General features: G+C 47.1%; 1 protein-coding gene across 5 annotated transcripts in view; it reads right to left on the bottom strand.

The window, feature by feature from the left end:
- Positions 1-2,774, bottom strand: part of OSBPL7 (oxysterol binding protein like 7) — a 36,296-nt gene extending 33,522 nt beyond the window's left edge. For all 5 annotated transcript variants that reach the window (XR_009556217.1, XR_009556219.1, XR_009556218.1 and 2 more), the window contains exons 1-2: positions 2,602-2,774; positions 2,267-2,389 (exon numbers count right to left, since the gene is read on the bottom strand). Coding sequence is in view for 2 of the 5 variants with exons in the window: in XM_060255415.1 (XP_060111398.1) it covers positions 2,267-2,389; positions 2,602-2,700 (222 nt within the window). In the remaining 3 variants the exon portion in view is untranslated. The remainder of the gene's footprint in view (positions 1-2,266; positions 2,390-2,601) is intronic.
- Positions 2,775-15,920: the final 13,146 nt, after the last annotated feature.

Raw genomic sequence — 15,920 nt, 5'->3', positions numbered from 1 at the left:
AATTTTATTAGTAACATATGGTAGCAAAGTTATATCTATATCTTACAACTTAAAAAAAGGAAACATTTATCTACCCCATATCTTACTTTTTCCCCCTCCCCTCCCCCCGTTACTTGACCCTCACCAGTGTTATTTACTTTATTTATATATATATATATATATATATATATATATATATATATATATATATATATATTTTAAACGTACCCTTAAAAAACCAAAAGTTATACTCTTGTTTTAAAAACGTAATTATTATCAAAGATTGTCCAATGTCCCTTTATTTTCCACTGTTTTTCTACGTATCTTCTGAACTTTTTCCATTCCAACTTAAAAAGTTCTAAATCATAGTCTCTTAATATTCTTGTTAATTTGTCCATTTCACTCCATGACATAACTTTTATAATCCAGTCCCATTTCTCTGGTATTTTTTCTTGCTTCCACAACTGTGCATACAATGTCCTAGCAGCTGAGAGCAAGTGCCAAAGTAAAGTTCTATCTTCTTTTGGAAATGTTTCCATATGTAGTCCCAACAGAAAAGTCTCTGCAACTTTATTAAACTCATATCCCAAGATATTAGAAATCTCTTGCTGAATCATCTGCCAAAACATTGTAGCTCTTTCACAAGTCCACCACATATGTTAGAAAGATTTAGTTGCTGCTAAATCTCTAATAAAAATAGGTTATTACTCTGTCTGGGTCCTCACGCCTCATTCAGTCACTTATAAGGGGGAACCTAGTGGAAAAGGAGTGGATAAAAAGGCAGGGTGGGTGCTCTGGGCCCTCCTGAGGAGACCCATACCAAAGTGGTGGTAGCCATTAGACAGCTCTTCTAGCAGCTGCTTGCAACACCACCGTATCTGAGAATTCATGGGAAACTGCCACGATCCTAAAGAGATGAGAGCTGAGCTGATGAAAAGTCTTGTCTTTTAAAAGAGCTGGAAAATGTGACATCAGGAATCTGGGATGCAACAGAGTCACTGCGAAGTGGCAGTTACAGCATCTGACTAGGAGGGAGGAGAGCTGAGTTCAATTCTTGATTGGTTGTGAAGCTTACGGGATGCCCCTGGATCAGTCATTCTCTCTCAGCCTTACCGCAGGGTTGTTGTGAGGATGTAACTGGGAAGGGGAGAGCCATACCTGTGGTCCTAAGCTCCTTGCAGGACAGGTGAGGCAAAGAGGTGACAGACCGACAGTTAAAGCAGGTATGATCCTGATCAGGGAGGAAAAAAATGGAGGCAGTCCTGATCTCCTTTGAAGAGCATTATAAAAATATACTAGGCCCTGAGTACATAATTTAGTTACTTGTACACAGTGCTGTTCATCAGGTGGTATATTTAGCACTTTAGATATTTATACCTAGCTTTCCTCTGCAGTTATGACTCAAAGTGGCCTGCAGGGTCATTGTCCTCTCCTCCACTGTATCCCCCCAAAGACCCTACGAGGTGTAGTAGGCTACGTAAGTGACTGACCCAAGGTCACCCAGCAAGGTTCGATGGCAGAGTGAGGATTTGAACCTGAGTCTTCCCGGCCAAAGCCTAATGGTCTAACCATTACAATGGATGTTATGTGGAATCAATGGTGCCCTTGGAAATGCTTTCACACACACTAAATAATGCTCTTTCAATCCACTTTCAACGCACTTTGAAACTGGATTTTACTGTGTGAAACAGCAAAATTCCATTGCAAATGGCCAAAGTGGATTGAAACTGCATTCTTTTGCATGCGTGAAAGCACCAATCGTGTCTTCCTGTCATCAACATAGAACAGGCTTCCTTGGGAGGTGGTGGGCTCTCCTCCTTTGGAGGTTTTTAAACAGAGGCTAGATGGTCACCTGACAACAATGCCAATTCTGTGAACTTAGGCAGGTCATGAGAGGGAGGGCAGGAAGGGTTGCATCAATGCTCCATTCTTGAGGACCCTTTCTTACATGCCCAGGGAAATGCTGTTCAATACTTTGGAGTCAGGCAGCAATTTTTCTCCAGGCCAGTTTTGCCAGGGACCCTGTTTGTTTGTTGTTTTGGCCATCTTCTGGGGCATGGAGCAGGGGTCACTGGGGACATGGGAGGGGAGGTATTTCTGAATCTCCTGTATTGTGCACGGGGTTGGACTAGATGACCCTGGAGGTCGCTTCCAACTCTATGATTCTAAGACTAGGCAGATGAAAAGCTCACAGGGAGCTGGGAGGGTGGTGGGCACAGGCACAAGTAGCATCAGAACAGAAGCAAATGAAACCCTCATGTAATGCTGCTCATTCCCACCTTCTCACCTTGTGCCAGCCCTTCAAGGGCCATTTTCTCTTCTTTAACAAGTAGCCTTCCTGCCTCTCTGGCTCCTGGATGACGCCGCTCTGGATCCGCAGCTCGTCCACCACCTCCCAGCTTTCTGAACCCTGAACAACCAAAAGAGGAGAAAGAAAGGTAAGGGTCTCATGGCGGGAAACTACCTGTTGTCATGGCCCAATGAAACCACATACCCACAGGTTAACACAAGGTCCAGCCGGAGCTCTATGCCACACCCTCTGGCTCCTTCCACCCAATCCCAGCCATTTGCAGGGACCAATCACATCATTCCTCCATGTCAAGGGCAGGGAAGAAGTCACACCTGTCGAGTGATGCTGTGCTTGGAAGACACGGTGCTGTTGGAACGGGACGGGGGCAGTGCCCTTTTGGGAGAAGAAAGATCTTTCTCATGGCTTCCCATCCTTAGGAGATGCTGTTCCTCGTACCAAGGTCTCCTCCAGATGCCCAGGATTTTTCAAATAGAGGTGACTTTGGCTTAAGCCCTTGTCTTCATTATCAGAGCGTCCTACATTCAGAGAGCCAGCTGCAAGGAGGGAAACATTAGGCAGGTTAGAGGATTGACAGCCAAACACCTCATGGCATTACTATGAGAAAGTCTCTTGCGGTTATGGCTTTCCATTGAGGAACAGTGTTGAAAAGAAGTTTGGGAGGCCTTTAGAATTCTGTCATGCTACCAAGAGAGCAAGCATGGTGTAGTGGTTAGAGTGCTGAACTAGGATATAGGAGACCTAAGTTTGAATCCCCACTCTGTTAGGAAACTTGCTAGGCAACATTGGGCCAGTTGCTCTCTCTGTCAGCCCAAGCTACCTCATAGGATTGTTGCCACGAGGCTAAAATGGGAAGAGGAGAGAATGACATTGTAAGCTACTTTGAATTCCCCATTAAGGGAACCAGCGGGGTATAAACAACTAAAATACATAGGAACAGGGCTTTTTTTGAGCAGGAATGCACAGGAAGGCAGTTCCAGCTGGCTTGGTGTCACAGGGCGTGGCCTGAGATGCAAATGAGTTGCTGCTGAGCTTTTTCTACAAAAAAGTCCTGTGTGAAATAATGGTGATGACAAGGGGTAGCATCACAACAGAGGTGGCCTAATATGCAAACGAGCTCCTGTTGGGCTTTTTCTACAAAAAAAGCCCCGCATAGGATTATAGATAGATAGATAAATTTATTGTCATTGTTCTCAAAAAAAGAAAATGAGAGCAACGAAATGAGGTGCTCTTCCACACACATACCAACACATCAACACCCCCCAAAAAAGGACATATACATAGACCATTTAAATGCATCTGAAAACATTATGAAAGGATCAGCAGGTTTCTAACCAACTGGTTTTTGTTTTAATCTGGAAATCAAAGAGGGATTCAAAGCTCCTTGATGTTTGAACCGATGACATGGTTGGTTATTGTCAAGGACAGCTAAGTTTCTTTTATTTTTAGAACAAGGTGTGCCTTAGCTAATCCATTTTTATTTAGTTACACTATTTTCTGTTGCCCAAAGACGTCACTGCTTATGCTTCTCCTATCGCTTATACTGTTACAGCAAGGGCTCCCAGACTTTCTGAAGCGAGACTAAACTTGCTATACTTCTCAGCCCCTCCTTGGAAAGTATCTCTACGCTTCTTTGGCCTGCTCCAGTGAAAAAGGCCAGTCTCGCCCCATCAGTCAACACTAAACGAGTTTGTATTTTAATGATGGCATTTGTATTTGTTATATAGCATTATCCTGACCCGGGCAGCCCAAGCTAGCTTGATCTGATCAGATGAAGAAGACATTGGATTTATATTCTGTCCTCCACTCAGAGTCTGAGAGCGGCTCACAATCTCCTTTAGTTCCTCCCCTACAACAGACACCCTGTGAGGTGGGTGGGGCTGAGAGAGCTCTCCCAGAAGCTGCCCTTTCAAGGACAAGCTTTGTGATAGCTTTGGCTGACCCAAGACCATTCCAGCAGCTGCAAGTGGAGGAGTGGGGAATCAAACCCAGTTCTCCCAGGTAAGAGACCATGCACTTAACTACTACACCAAACTGGCTCTCAGAAGCTAAACAGGGCCGGTTCTGGTTACTACTTGATGGGAGACCAGCAAGGAAGTCCAGGGGTGCTATGTAGAAGCAGGCAATGGTGAACCACTTCTATTTGTCTCTGGTCTTGAAAACCCTGAGGTTGCCATTAAGTCAGCCACACCTGCGACTTGACAATATTTCCCACAAAGTATACAGAGCAGCAATAAGCTTGATTTCATCATGGCTGCTGCACATTGCACAGATAGGGTTGCCAACTTCCAGGTGGTATCATACAAAATACAATCCAATGACAATTTATATGCATTTACAATAGCCGCTGTTCTGGGATTACATATTGACACTGTCTCTTTAAATGTCCTACAGTCCAAGTTTACGCTAAGGGAACTGAACCAAAACAACTTTTTCTTGCTCCCAATGCTTATACACAAGTTTCTATCGTTTTTTTTTTTTTAATGAGATCCATTTTCTGTGAAGTGATGCAGATGAGAGAATCCATGGGAAAAATAAACTCGAGAGAGAAGGAGAACTCGTCCTTTCCAGAACTTAAAGACGGTTTCATATGCCTTTGTCAGCTGGATCCCTCATTATAATACCAATATTCTTCTCAGAGCTATTGTAATATAAAACCAAAGAATCATGCCAAACACTGTTTACTTTACATCTATCAAAAGTACTCACGCCCATCCTAAACATCACATACAATAACAACTCACCCACAGAAAGACATCATTCACTCACGGATCAATGCATAATCTTCATCTGATCTGCACACAGCTGATCTTGCCCCAGTCAAGTCTGCTCTCAACAAATCTCCTGTGGCAATCTAAAAGTAACACCACCTAATTTATACAGATCATAAAAATGACAAATATTCTATACCAGTGTTGAGTCCCAAGAGTGACACTGTTTGAAGTCTATGCATCCAATAATTTTCTTGTTGTAGTAGGACCCTATTCACATCTTCCTTAACATGTGGTTTGCAATGATATTTATAAAGTACAAAAACCCCTCCGATCTTTAATCTGATCTTTGGTCTCTTTAAAATGTGAGAACATCGGGAATTCCGGGACTTCTCTTTCTAATCTAGATTTCTGTTCCAGCACCCTTACTTTCAGCACACGTAGTGTCATTCCCCTATACCATAACTTACATCCACATATGGCCGCATGACCCAGCTGTTTAGAGTTGCAGTTGGTAAGAGCCTTAAGTTTGAACATATGAAGAACATATGAAGCTGCTTTATACTGAATCAGACCCTTGGTCCATCAAAGTCAGTATTGTCTTCTCAGACTGGCAGCGGCTCTCCAGGGTCTCAAGCTGAGATTTTTCATGTCTATTTGCCTGGACCCTTTTTGGAGATGCCAGGGATTGAACCTGGGACCTTCTGCTTCCCAAGCAGATGCTCTACCACTGAGCCACCGTCCCTCCCCTTATAGTTTTCCCATTAGATGGATTGACAAATTCTTTAATAGATAACATCATATCACATGCTCTATATTGTTCACATGGACGATTCTCTACAGTCCTGTTCTTGTCTACATTCTGTGGCACATTACTTTTAAAATCAGCCCCTACACTAGCATGTTTCTCAGGCTTTTCAGATTTCTAAAGCCTATCCTGAGAGGTGCTGAGCGCCCTGGAAGAAGTGATGCAATATGCCACAGCTTCTTTATAGATCTCCTGATTTTATATGCGATGGGCGAATTTTAAAAACAAACAAACCCACATGACAAAATATCTGAATTTAGGATTGCACTACCGGTCACCCAAATTTCTAGAAAAACGGTTCCACTATCTTAGGTTTCAAGGTGTTTTCTTCACTCTGGTCCATTAAAAAACAAATCTGATACAGGTTCCTGAAATGCATGTAATTCCCACCCAGAAATCTCCCAATGTCTCCTGTCACACACAAACGTGCTTGCAAATCCTGTCCTCACCATCCACCCTTTCCCACTCTAACAGCACAAAAACACACACTACCCTAGTAAGTAAACCCAAGCAGGCATTCCTCAGTAGCACAGTTTGATCGGATTGCAGAATTTTTCCTCCCTTGGTTGCAGAATCAGCAATCAAGACCAGGGCAGAGGTTTTCCAATAGAACCAAAGTCAAATGAGAAATTTAATGGTGGTGGAAAGAAATTTATGTGAAAGACATTTATGTTTTTAAAAGAGAGAGAGAAAAAGACAGGTTGCTTACCTGTAACTGTAGATCTTCGCGTGGTCATCTGTGCATTCACACTCATGGGGATATAGCGCCCACGCTGATCCCCCGAATCGGTACCTAAAAAGCCCGGGATTTTTTGCACTCGGCACCAGTGGGCATGCCCAGGCGTCCCAGTACGCATGCTCACCGGAGCCAGTGTGCAGATCCCGCAGTTCCTTCTTGACCGCTGGAAGCCCCCTAACATAGGGAGACCATCAGTAGTGGGGAAGAAGGGCGGGTAGTGTGAATGCACAGATGACCACTCGAAGATCTACAGTTACAGGTAAGCAACCTGTCTATCTTCTTCATAGTCTCTGTGCTTCACACTCATGGAAAATTAGCAAGCAAGACATACCTGGAGGCGGGAAGACAGTCAACCAGAAGAGACATCCGTCAAGGAAACACCCTTCAGGAATGCCACCGACGTCGCCATCATTCTAGTAGAGTGTCCATGAATGGGCCCAGGCGACAGCTTCTTTGCCAGCAAGTAGCATAGTTTAATAGTCTCAGTGAGCCACTTCGAAAACCACTGAGATGAAATTCTGGAACCCAACTTAGGAGCAGCATAAGGAACAAAAAGATGCTGGCCCTGGCGAAAACTCTTAGAATGACTCAAATAAAACAGTAACGCACGCTTAACGTCCAAAGTGTGCCACCGACGTTCCTCATCCGAGGAAGGCATGGGATAAAACATGCGTAACCAAATGTCCAACTTAAGGTGAAACTGGGAAACCACCTTAGGAAGAAAAGAAACATCAGGGGTCAACGACACTCCAGACTCATGAAAAACTAAATATGGGTGGTCACAACGCATAGCCATGAGCTCCCCTACATGGCGTGCCGATGTGATAGCCACCAAAAACGCAGTGTTTCATGACAGAAGTTGAAGAGAACAGGTTGCCATTGGTTCGAAGGGATGCCGAGTCAACCTGAGGCAAGTCCCACAACTGTGGAGGTGATCTTGATGGAGGATGCAATCTAAGCAGTCCTTTTAGAAACCTCCTCAAATGAGGATGAGCAAAAACTGAATGCCCCTAAACAGGCTCATGGTACGCTGATATTGCTGATAAATAAGCTTTAACAGAAGAAAAAGAAAGTCCAGCATCCACCAAAGATAGCAGAAAATCAAAAATCTCCGACTGACCCACCTGTTGGAGTGAGACTGTAGGGTCAGCCAAAAACTGAAGAAACTTCCCCCTCTTCCTGTCATAAGAAGCACAGGTAGACAACTTTCTACTATTTAGAAAGACGTGTTAGACTCTGCTGGAGAACTCACAGGGTCGATGAACCACGCCGTCAGCTTTAGCTGAGGCACGTTGTGATGAAACACGTGTCCGTCCTGGGCCGACGCATCTGTGGTGATCATAACTGTTGTCGGAGGTAGATGGAAGGGAGTTCCCTGACAGATGTTGTCTCTGGATTTCCACCATTGCAGGGTCCAGTGGATTGAGGGTGGAATTGTAAAACTCTTCTGAGGTGAGTCCCGTAAAGGCCGAAACTGTATGAGGAACCACAGTTGACGACTTCTCATTCTCAATTTTGCAAACAGCAGCACGTTTGCAGTCGCCGCCATCAGCCCCAGCGTCCGCTGTAGCTTCTGTGCTGTGCCCCATTTCCAACTTTGGAAAAGATGGATAAGATTGATAATGTCCTTCGCTCTCTGCTGAGGCAGAGAAGCGCGGTGAAGGCTTGCGTCCAGCACGGCCCCTATAAATTGAACTGTCCGTGAGCCAGTGCGGCTTCAGAGCTAACAGGAGCACCACCGACATGGTATTTGTTCTCAGGCAGCTCCAAGAGAAAAGCAGGGAACAGAACAAGGGTCTATATGTGACTTTTGTCGACCTTACCAAAGCTTTCGATACCGTTAGCAGGAAAGGCCTGTGGCAAATCTTGGAACGTTTAGGATGTCCCCCAAGGTTCCTCAGCATGATCATCCAGCTACATGAAGACCAGCGAGGCCAAGTCAGACACTGCAACGACCTCTCGGAGCCCTTCCCAATAGGCACAGGTGTAAAGCAAGGCTGCGTTCTCGCGCCAACTCTCTTTACGATCTTCTTTAGCATGATGCTTCAAAGAGCCGCAGTAGATCTAGATGATGACGATGGTGTCTACATCCGCTATCGCACTGATGGCAGCCTGTTCAACCTGAGGCAACTAAAGGCTCACTCCAAGACAATGGAAAAACTCATCCGAGAGCTACTGTTTGCTGATGATGCTGCACTCGTCTCCCACTCGGTATCAGCTCTGCAGCATATGATGTCCTGCTTTGCAGAGGCTGCCAAGCTATTCGGCCTAGAAGTTAGTCTGAAGAAGACAGAAGTTCTCCACCAGCCTGCACCCCAGGAAGATTATCACCCTCCCTGCATCACTGTGGGTGAATCAGTTCTGAAGATAGTCCAGCAGTTCAGCTACCTGGGGTGCATCATCTCCTCAGATGCCAAGATCGACAAGGAGATTGACAACAGGCTGGCAAAGGCAAATCGTGCATTTGGCCGACTGCACAAAAGAGTGTGGAGCAACAAGCATCTGAAAAAAGGCACAAAGATCAATGATCAAAGATCAATGTTTACAACCCTCATCTACGGCTCTGAATCGTGGGTTTTATACGGTCATCACGTGCGACTCCTTGAGCGCTTTCATCAGCGCTGCCTTCGCACCATCCTCAACATCCACTGGAGTGACTTTGTGACCAACACTGAAGTCCTCAAGAGGGCGGAGGTTACAAGCATCGAAGCACTGCTGTTGAAGACGCAGCTGCGCTGGGCAGGGCATATTTCTAGGATGGAAAACCACCGCCTTCCCAAGATTGCTCTGTATGGCGAACTTTCCACCGGCCATCGAAATAGAGGGGCACCAAAGAAGAGGTACAAGGACTCCTTGAAGAAATCCCTTGGCACCTGTCGCATCAACCATCACCAGTGGTCTGACCTAACCTCAGATCGCAAAGCATGGAGGCACACCATCCACCAGGCTGTCTCTTCCTTTGAGAACGCACGCATAGCTGGTCTTGAGGACAAAAGGAGATTGAGGAAGAATCGCACTGCTACAGCACCAACCCCAAATCAGACTTTTCCCTGCAGCCACTGTGGCCGGATCTGCCTGTCCTGCATTGGTCTTGTCAGCCACCAGCGAGCCTGCAGCAGACGTGGACTACTGCACCCTTCTTAAATCTTCGTTCGCGAAGTCAAGCCGAGAGAGAGAGAGAGAGAGAGAGAGAGAGAGAGCTGGTGTAAGATGAGACTTTGTCATGTTGACCTGCAGACCCAAGGTGTGAAGAAGACGAAGAGTAGTTGCAATATGGTCGGATAGACGTTCTTCCGACTCCGCCACGAGGAGCCAGTCATCGATATATGGAAAAACGACTATGTCTTGAAGCCGAAGATGTGCGGCTACAACACTCATCATCTTGGTAAACACCCGTGGTGCAGTGCAGAGGCCGAATGGAAGGGCTTTGAACTGAAAATGTTGGAACCTATTGCAAAACGAAGGAAATGCCTGTACGCAGGATGGATGCTGACATGGAAGTAGGCATCCTTGAGATCCGTTGCCATCCAGTCCCCTTGGTTGATGAGGGGAAGGATTGTTTGCAGGGTAGACATCCTGAATTTCTGGTACACGATAAACTTGTTCAGATTTCGAAGGTCCATAATTGGTTTCAATCCCCCATCCCACTTGGGAACCAGGAAATAATGGGAATAGAACCCCCCCCCATTCTGGCCTCCACTGGGACCGGTTCTATGGCTTGTTTCTGCAAGAGGTTGCTCACCGCCAGCAGAGGTGGGGAAGGGGGTGTGGTGACAATCACTGACTGAGTCGGAACCTGAACAAAGTCTATCTTTTATCCTTCTGCAATGATGGAAAGAGCCCACCTGTCCGTGCAGATGGACTCCCAAGCCGGAAGATATTGACGGAGGCGGATATGTGACAAACGACAATGCGTGCTACAGAAAAGTCAAAGGCCCTGCTTCTGTGGGCGGGCACCCTTAGATTTGCCGGTGGCTGCAGATGCTGAAGCAAATCTGTTTTTGTTATTTCCCCTATAGGGAGACCTACTATCTGCTTGCAAAGAGTGAGGTCTCCAAGGCTGGTCAGGGGAGAATTTCTGGTAGGGCCTCTTGGGCCAAGATTTATGCCATTGCTTAGGCTTGCCAGCCCTAGATGAAGCCGGGGCACCCAGGTTTCTTGAGGTCTTTATGCTTTTGTCCATCTCTTGAAGGACACTGTCAGTGGTTGAACTGAAAAGACCTTCCCCCTCGAAAGGCAGGTCTTCAACATAGGCCCTGGTGTCAGGCTGAAGAGCTGTAGACCTTAGCCAAGAGTGACGGCGCAGGGAAACTGCAGAAGTGATGGTTTTAGCCGATACATCCACCATGAGCTTTGCTACAGCCAGTTGTTGCTTAGCCACAACAAAGCCCTCCTTTTGCAGCTTCCTAAACGAAGATCGCTTCTTCTCACTCAAGGAAGACAATAACGGTGTGAACTGCTCCCAAATGGGGTACTGGTAGCGAGCCATGCACGCGGCATAATTGGAAACCTGCACTCCCAATGCTCCAGCTGAGTAGAATTTTCTGCCCGCATTGTCTAATTTCTTGCCCTCTTTGTCAGGTGGGGAAGAATGGGTCTTGCACGCCTTAGAGGACGATGGGACCACCACCGAGTTGGGTTTGGGGTGGGGGAACAAAAACTCAGCACCAGCCTCCTGGACACGATACATATGGTCCAGTCTTTGCAAAGAGATTGGTGTAGATGCCGGTTTTATCCAGGGCTCCTTCACCGCCTGCAGGATAACTTTGGTCACCGGAAGGGCCACAGCCGTCGATGTGTCTCTCTGCATTATATCGAAGACGGTGTCATCGACGACTGGCTGCAGTTGAACCACTGAGAGGGAGAGGGACTGTGCCATCCGCTTCACCAGGTCCCCATAAGATTTCATATCTTCCGATGGAGATATGGGAAGGTCCTCAGCAATATGCGACTCTGGCGAAGGTTCTACTGCCCTGTCATGATCATCGGTACCGACCTCAGAGTCCGATAACGAAGAATCTCTCCTGAGTGCTCAGAAAGTATCGAGGTCGACGCACGCTCAGGTGACGGGAGCGATACTGACGACCGCACTTGCACTTCCTCCACCCGCTCTCTTTGTCTCTCGGGGGGAATCGACACCGATGCCGATGCATGATGCGCAGAGTGATGTGAAACTCTCGAGAAATGCGAGGCTTCCGACCGCTGATCCTATTCTGGGAAGTCACGTGGAGGGCACCACTGGTATGGTGGGTACGGGTATCTGTAGGAACAAGGCCACTGACATTGATCCCACGGCGGAGGTGACGGAAAACGTCAAACCATCATAGCCGGTTCAAGCTCTCTCCATCCTATAGTCGGTGGAAGAGGTGCCAGGGGTTCATTCAGCGCTGAAGACTCAATTTCCGATACCAAACCACTGTCGCTCCGATGACGCGATCCCGATCTCGATGAATGGGTGTGCTGGGTCAGGTCTATCTCCTGCTCAGATCCCGACAGACGGATCGGCATGCGAACCTCTGCTTCTCGGCACCGAAGGACTTCGTGGACATGGAGATGCCAGGATCTTCCGGGGTGGAGCAGCTTGCATCGATACCGAAGCATCCCGAGAAGGAGTGCGGGAAAGTCTGTTCTTTTGCTTCTCCTTTGACTTAGACTTCTTTGGGAGGGACGATCGGGTCCCCGAATCGTCCCGACGTTTCTTGGCCGGAGTCACCACTGACCCTTCAGAGGGTCGTTTTGTGGGTCAGCCTCACTCGGTCAGCATATCAGTCTGCACCGGTGATGATGGATCGATCGATGTAACTGTCGGGGCCTGGGCAGCTTCCCCCATCGGTACCGACGGGCCCATCGACATTTTCGGCAAACGAAGAGCCAATTCTACAACAGCTGCCGATAGCCTTGCCGCCCGTTTTTTGGGGGTTTGCTTCGGGAAGCTCGAGCAATGTGGGCACGAGTCGACTCGGTGTCCCTTGCCCAGACACCGATAAGCAGAGGGAGTGACCGTCAGGAGGTGCAATTTTGCTACCACACTTGAGGCAACGTTTAAAAAACCCCCAATGCCTTTCCATAGGAAAGGACACAAGAGAACCACACAGAAAGATTTCTGAGGGAATGGGGAGAAAAATTAAGCCCCGAAGGGCAAAGTCCAACAACAAGTCTTTTTTTAAAAAACAACAACAACAACTAACTATAACACTTAACTACTAACTAGGAAAACAACAAACGGGCTACATAACAGTGAAAAAATCCAAGAATTACCAATACCAACTGGAGCAATCGAAAGGAGATCCTATCAATGCGGCAGTCAAAAAGGAACTGGCGGGATCTGCGTGCTGGCTCCGGTGAGCATGTGTACTGGGACGCCTGCGCATGCCCACTGGTGCTGAGCGCTAAAAATCCCGGGCTTTTTAGGTACCGATTTGGGGGATCAGCGTGGGCGCTATATCCCCATGAGTGTGAAGCACAGAGACCATGAAGAAGATCTTATCAAGTCATCTCCACAGTTTGTTTCCCCCATCCTCTTAGTCTATGGTATCCGACTAAGGTTGCCAGCTTTGGATTGAAAAATACCTAGACAGTGGGGGTGGAGCTTGAGGAGAGTGGAGTTTGGGGAGGGGAGGGGAGGGATTTCAGAGGAGGAGAAGGAGATTTTGGATTTATACCTTGCCCTTCACTCTAAATCTCAGAGTCCCAGAGTGGCTTACAATCTCCTTTACCTTCCTCCCCTACGACAGACACCCTGTGAGGTAGGTGGGGCTCTGTGAGAGTTATGGCTGGCCCAAGGCCATTCCAGCAGCTGCAAGTGGAGGAGTGGGGAAATCTCCCAGATAAGAGTCCACACACTTAACCACTACACCGAAGTGGCTTGCAGTGGAGAATAATGCCACAGAGTGCAGCTTTCAAAGTGGCCATTTTCTCCAGATGAACTTACTTATCACCTGAAAATCAGTTGTAATAGCGAGATATCTCCAGCTCTCACCTGAAGGTTAGCAACTCTACATCTGATTGGTATAACATACAGGACCCTGCAGGGTTTCCAACTTTCAAGCGCAGCCTGGAGATCTGGAATCCCAGCTGCTCTCCAGACTACACAGATCAATTCCCCAAGAGACAATGGCTGCTTTGGAAAGGTGACTCTGTGGCATTATACCCCACTGAGGCCCATGCCCTTACAAGGCTCCATCCCCGCCATCCAATCTCCAGCAATTTCTCAAGCTGGTGTTGGCAACCTCCCCTGCCTGCTTCCCTCACCCCAGTGTCTGCGCGTGGCCCTTTTCCCAAACTCACCCGCTTTTCGCCAACTCTTCTCTGGCTTTGACAGCAGCCGGTGCTTTGGATAAGTTGCTCCGTCACGCCTGTTTTGCATCCCTCCTCCCTTGGCAAACAAGATCTCAGTTTGCAGCCTCTTCCCTAGACATGTTTACCCAGATGTAACCCTGACAGAGTTTGGCAGTACTGACCAGAAATCAAGACTGGTCTCTTTTTTCTGGGCACTTGAAGCCAAAATGAGCAACAGCTGGCAGAAGGCAGACTTAGGTCTCTCAAAGGTTGTACTGGGCTGCACGAAAGCAGCCTCCTTTTCTGGGCTGACGGCTTAGTTCAACTTAGGACAGCTTACCTGCCTCTTTTCTTGTGTACACAAGGAATTTTGCCCGTACAAAGTACAGAGGGGAACGCCCTCAGGGAGCACCTGCCATCCTCTCCACTCAGTCTCAGGCCAGCGCACTTCTAGTTAGTTCCCCAGGATTTTACAACTGAGAGATTTGATCTCTATTCATTGTTTTCACAGTCAGCTTCCAGACTGAAGACTGTTTTATGAGCATTGTTTTTAGCTGCTCCCTGTTTTATAGGATTCTTATGCTCTGGTTGACTTTCCAACCGTTCATTAGTTTAAATTATTTTTATGCTTTAAAAAATCATTTTATGGTGTTTTAACCATGTGAGTTGCCACGAGCAGATCTCCGGGGAGGCAGATACAAGTTCTCAATAAAACAAGTGCTTCTTCAAGCATCCATGTGTGTCATTGGGTACCATCAGCAGGCTGCTGGAAATGCCTTCAAAGAGACAGATCCGAGATTCTTCAGAATCTCCAGTGGCAGTTACTTTGTAGCTCCAGAACCATCTGTGGTTCTTTGAGATGTCACCTGTGGCTTTTCTGAGCACTGTTCCCCAATCTGATACCTGCCTCATGCTTCAGGTAAATGGGCAAGGTAGGAACATAAGAGAAGCCAGGTTGGATCAGGCCAATGGCCCATCCAGTCCAACATTCATTTGTCACACAGTGGCCAAAACCCAGGTATCATGAAGAGGTCCACCAGCAGGGCCAGAACTCCAGAAGTCCTCCTACTGTAACCCCCCCCTCCTCCAAGCATCAAAAATACAGAGCATCACTGCCCCAGACAGAGTGTTCCCTCTATAAAAAGGTAAAGGTAGTCCCCTGTGCAAGCACCAGTCGTTTTCGCCTCTGGGGTGACGCTGCTTTCACAACGTTTTCACAGCAGACTTTTTACAGGGTGGTTTGCCATTTCCTTCCCTCTATACCTTGTAGTCAGTAGCCACTGATGGAATTCTGCTCCATATGTTTATCCAGTCCCCTCTTGAAGCCTTCAATGCTTGTAGCTGCCACCACTTCCTGGGGCAGTGAATTCCATCTGTTAATTCCTCTTTGGGTGAAGAACTTCCTTTTATCTATTCTAAGCCCCACTGCTCATTAATTTCATTGAGTGCCCATGAATTCTTGTATTGTTAGAAAGGGAGGAAAGAACTTCCTTCTCTGCTTTCTCTATCCCAGGCATAATTTTGTAAACCTCTATCATGCCACCCCCCAGTCATCATTGATTCCAAGCTAAAGAGTCCCAACCCAACCTCTTTAACCTTTCTTTACAGAGAAGAACCTGCCTCTCTAGCTGCATGCCTCATGCTGGGAATGGAAGCAGATGTGGTTCTTTGGGTCAATGGTAATAGCAAATTAATGTGGCTCTCCAAGACCCGCAAATTAAGTACTGCTGTCCTACATCCTTCTTGATGGCTAAGTTTCTAGTCCTCAGTGTTGTTTAGCAAAACATTTAGGATATGGCTCCAGTGAAATGCAGGAATATCAGAAGGCAGTATACTGTGTACTGCTGGACTGCATGTACACTGTTATGCCCAGGCTGGCAATGGAGTTCCCTATATTCTCTGGTTGCTGGACAGAGTGTATTAGTCCTTGTACAAAAGGCATGTGCATGAAAACTTATGTTTGCACACCAGTTGAGTTTGCAAGATGAGCATCTGAAAAGGGGCGTGCTATTTGGGAACAGGGTTTCTTTTCTGCTCCTTACCTGATTCCTCCTCACGGCCAGCCCACCTGCTGCTTGACACAGCTGCTGTCATTGA

This window comes from Heteronotia binoei, chromosome 15, assembly GCF_032191835.1.
Source record: "Heteronotia binoei isolate CCM8104 ecotype False Entrance Well chromosome 15, APGP_CSIRO_Hbin_v1, whole genome shotgun sequence".
Lineage (NCBI taxonomy): Eukaryota > Metazoa > Chordata > Lepidosauria > Squamata > Gekkonidae > Heteronotia > Heteronotia binoei.
This window is presented reverse-complemented; position numbering and strand designations above follow the sequence as displayed.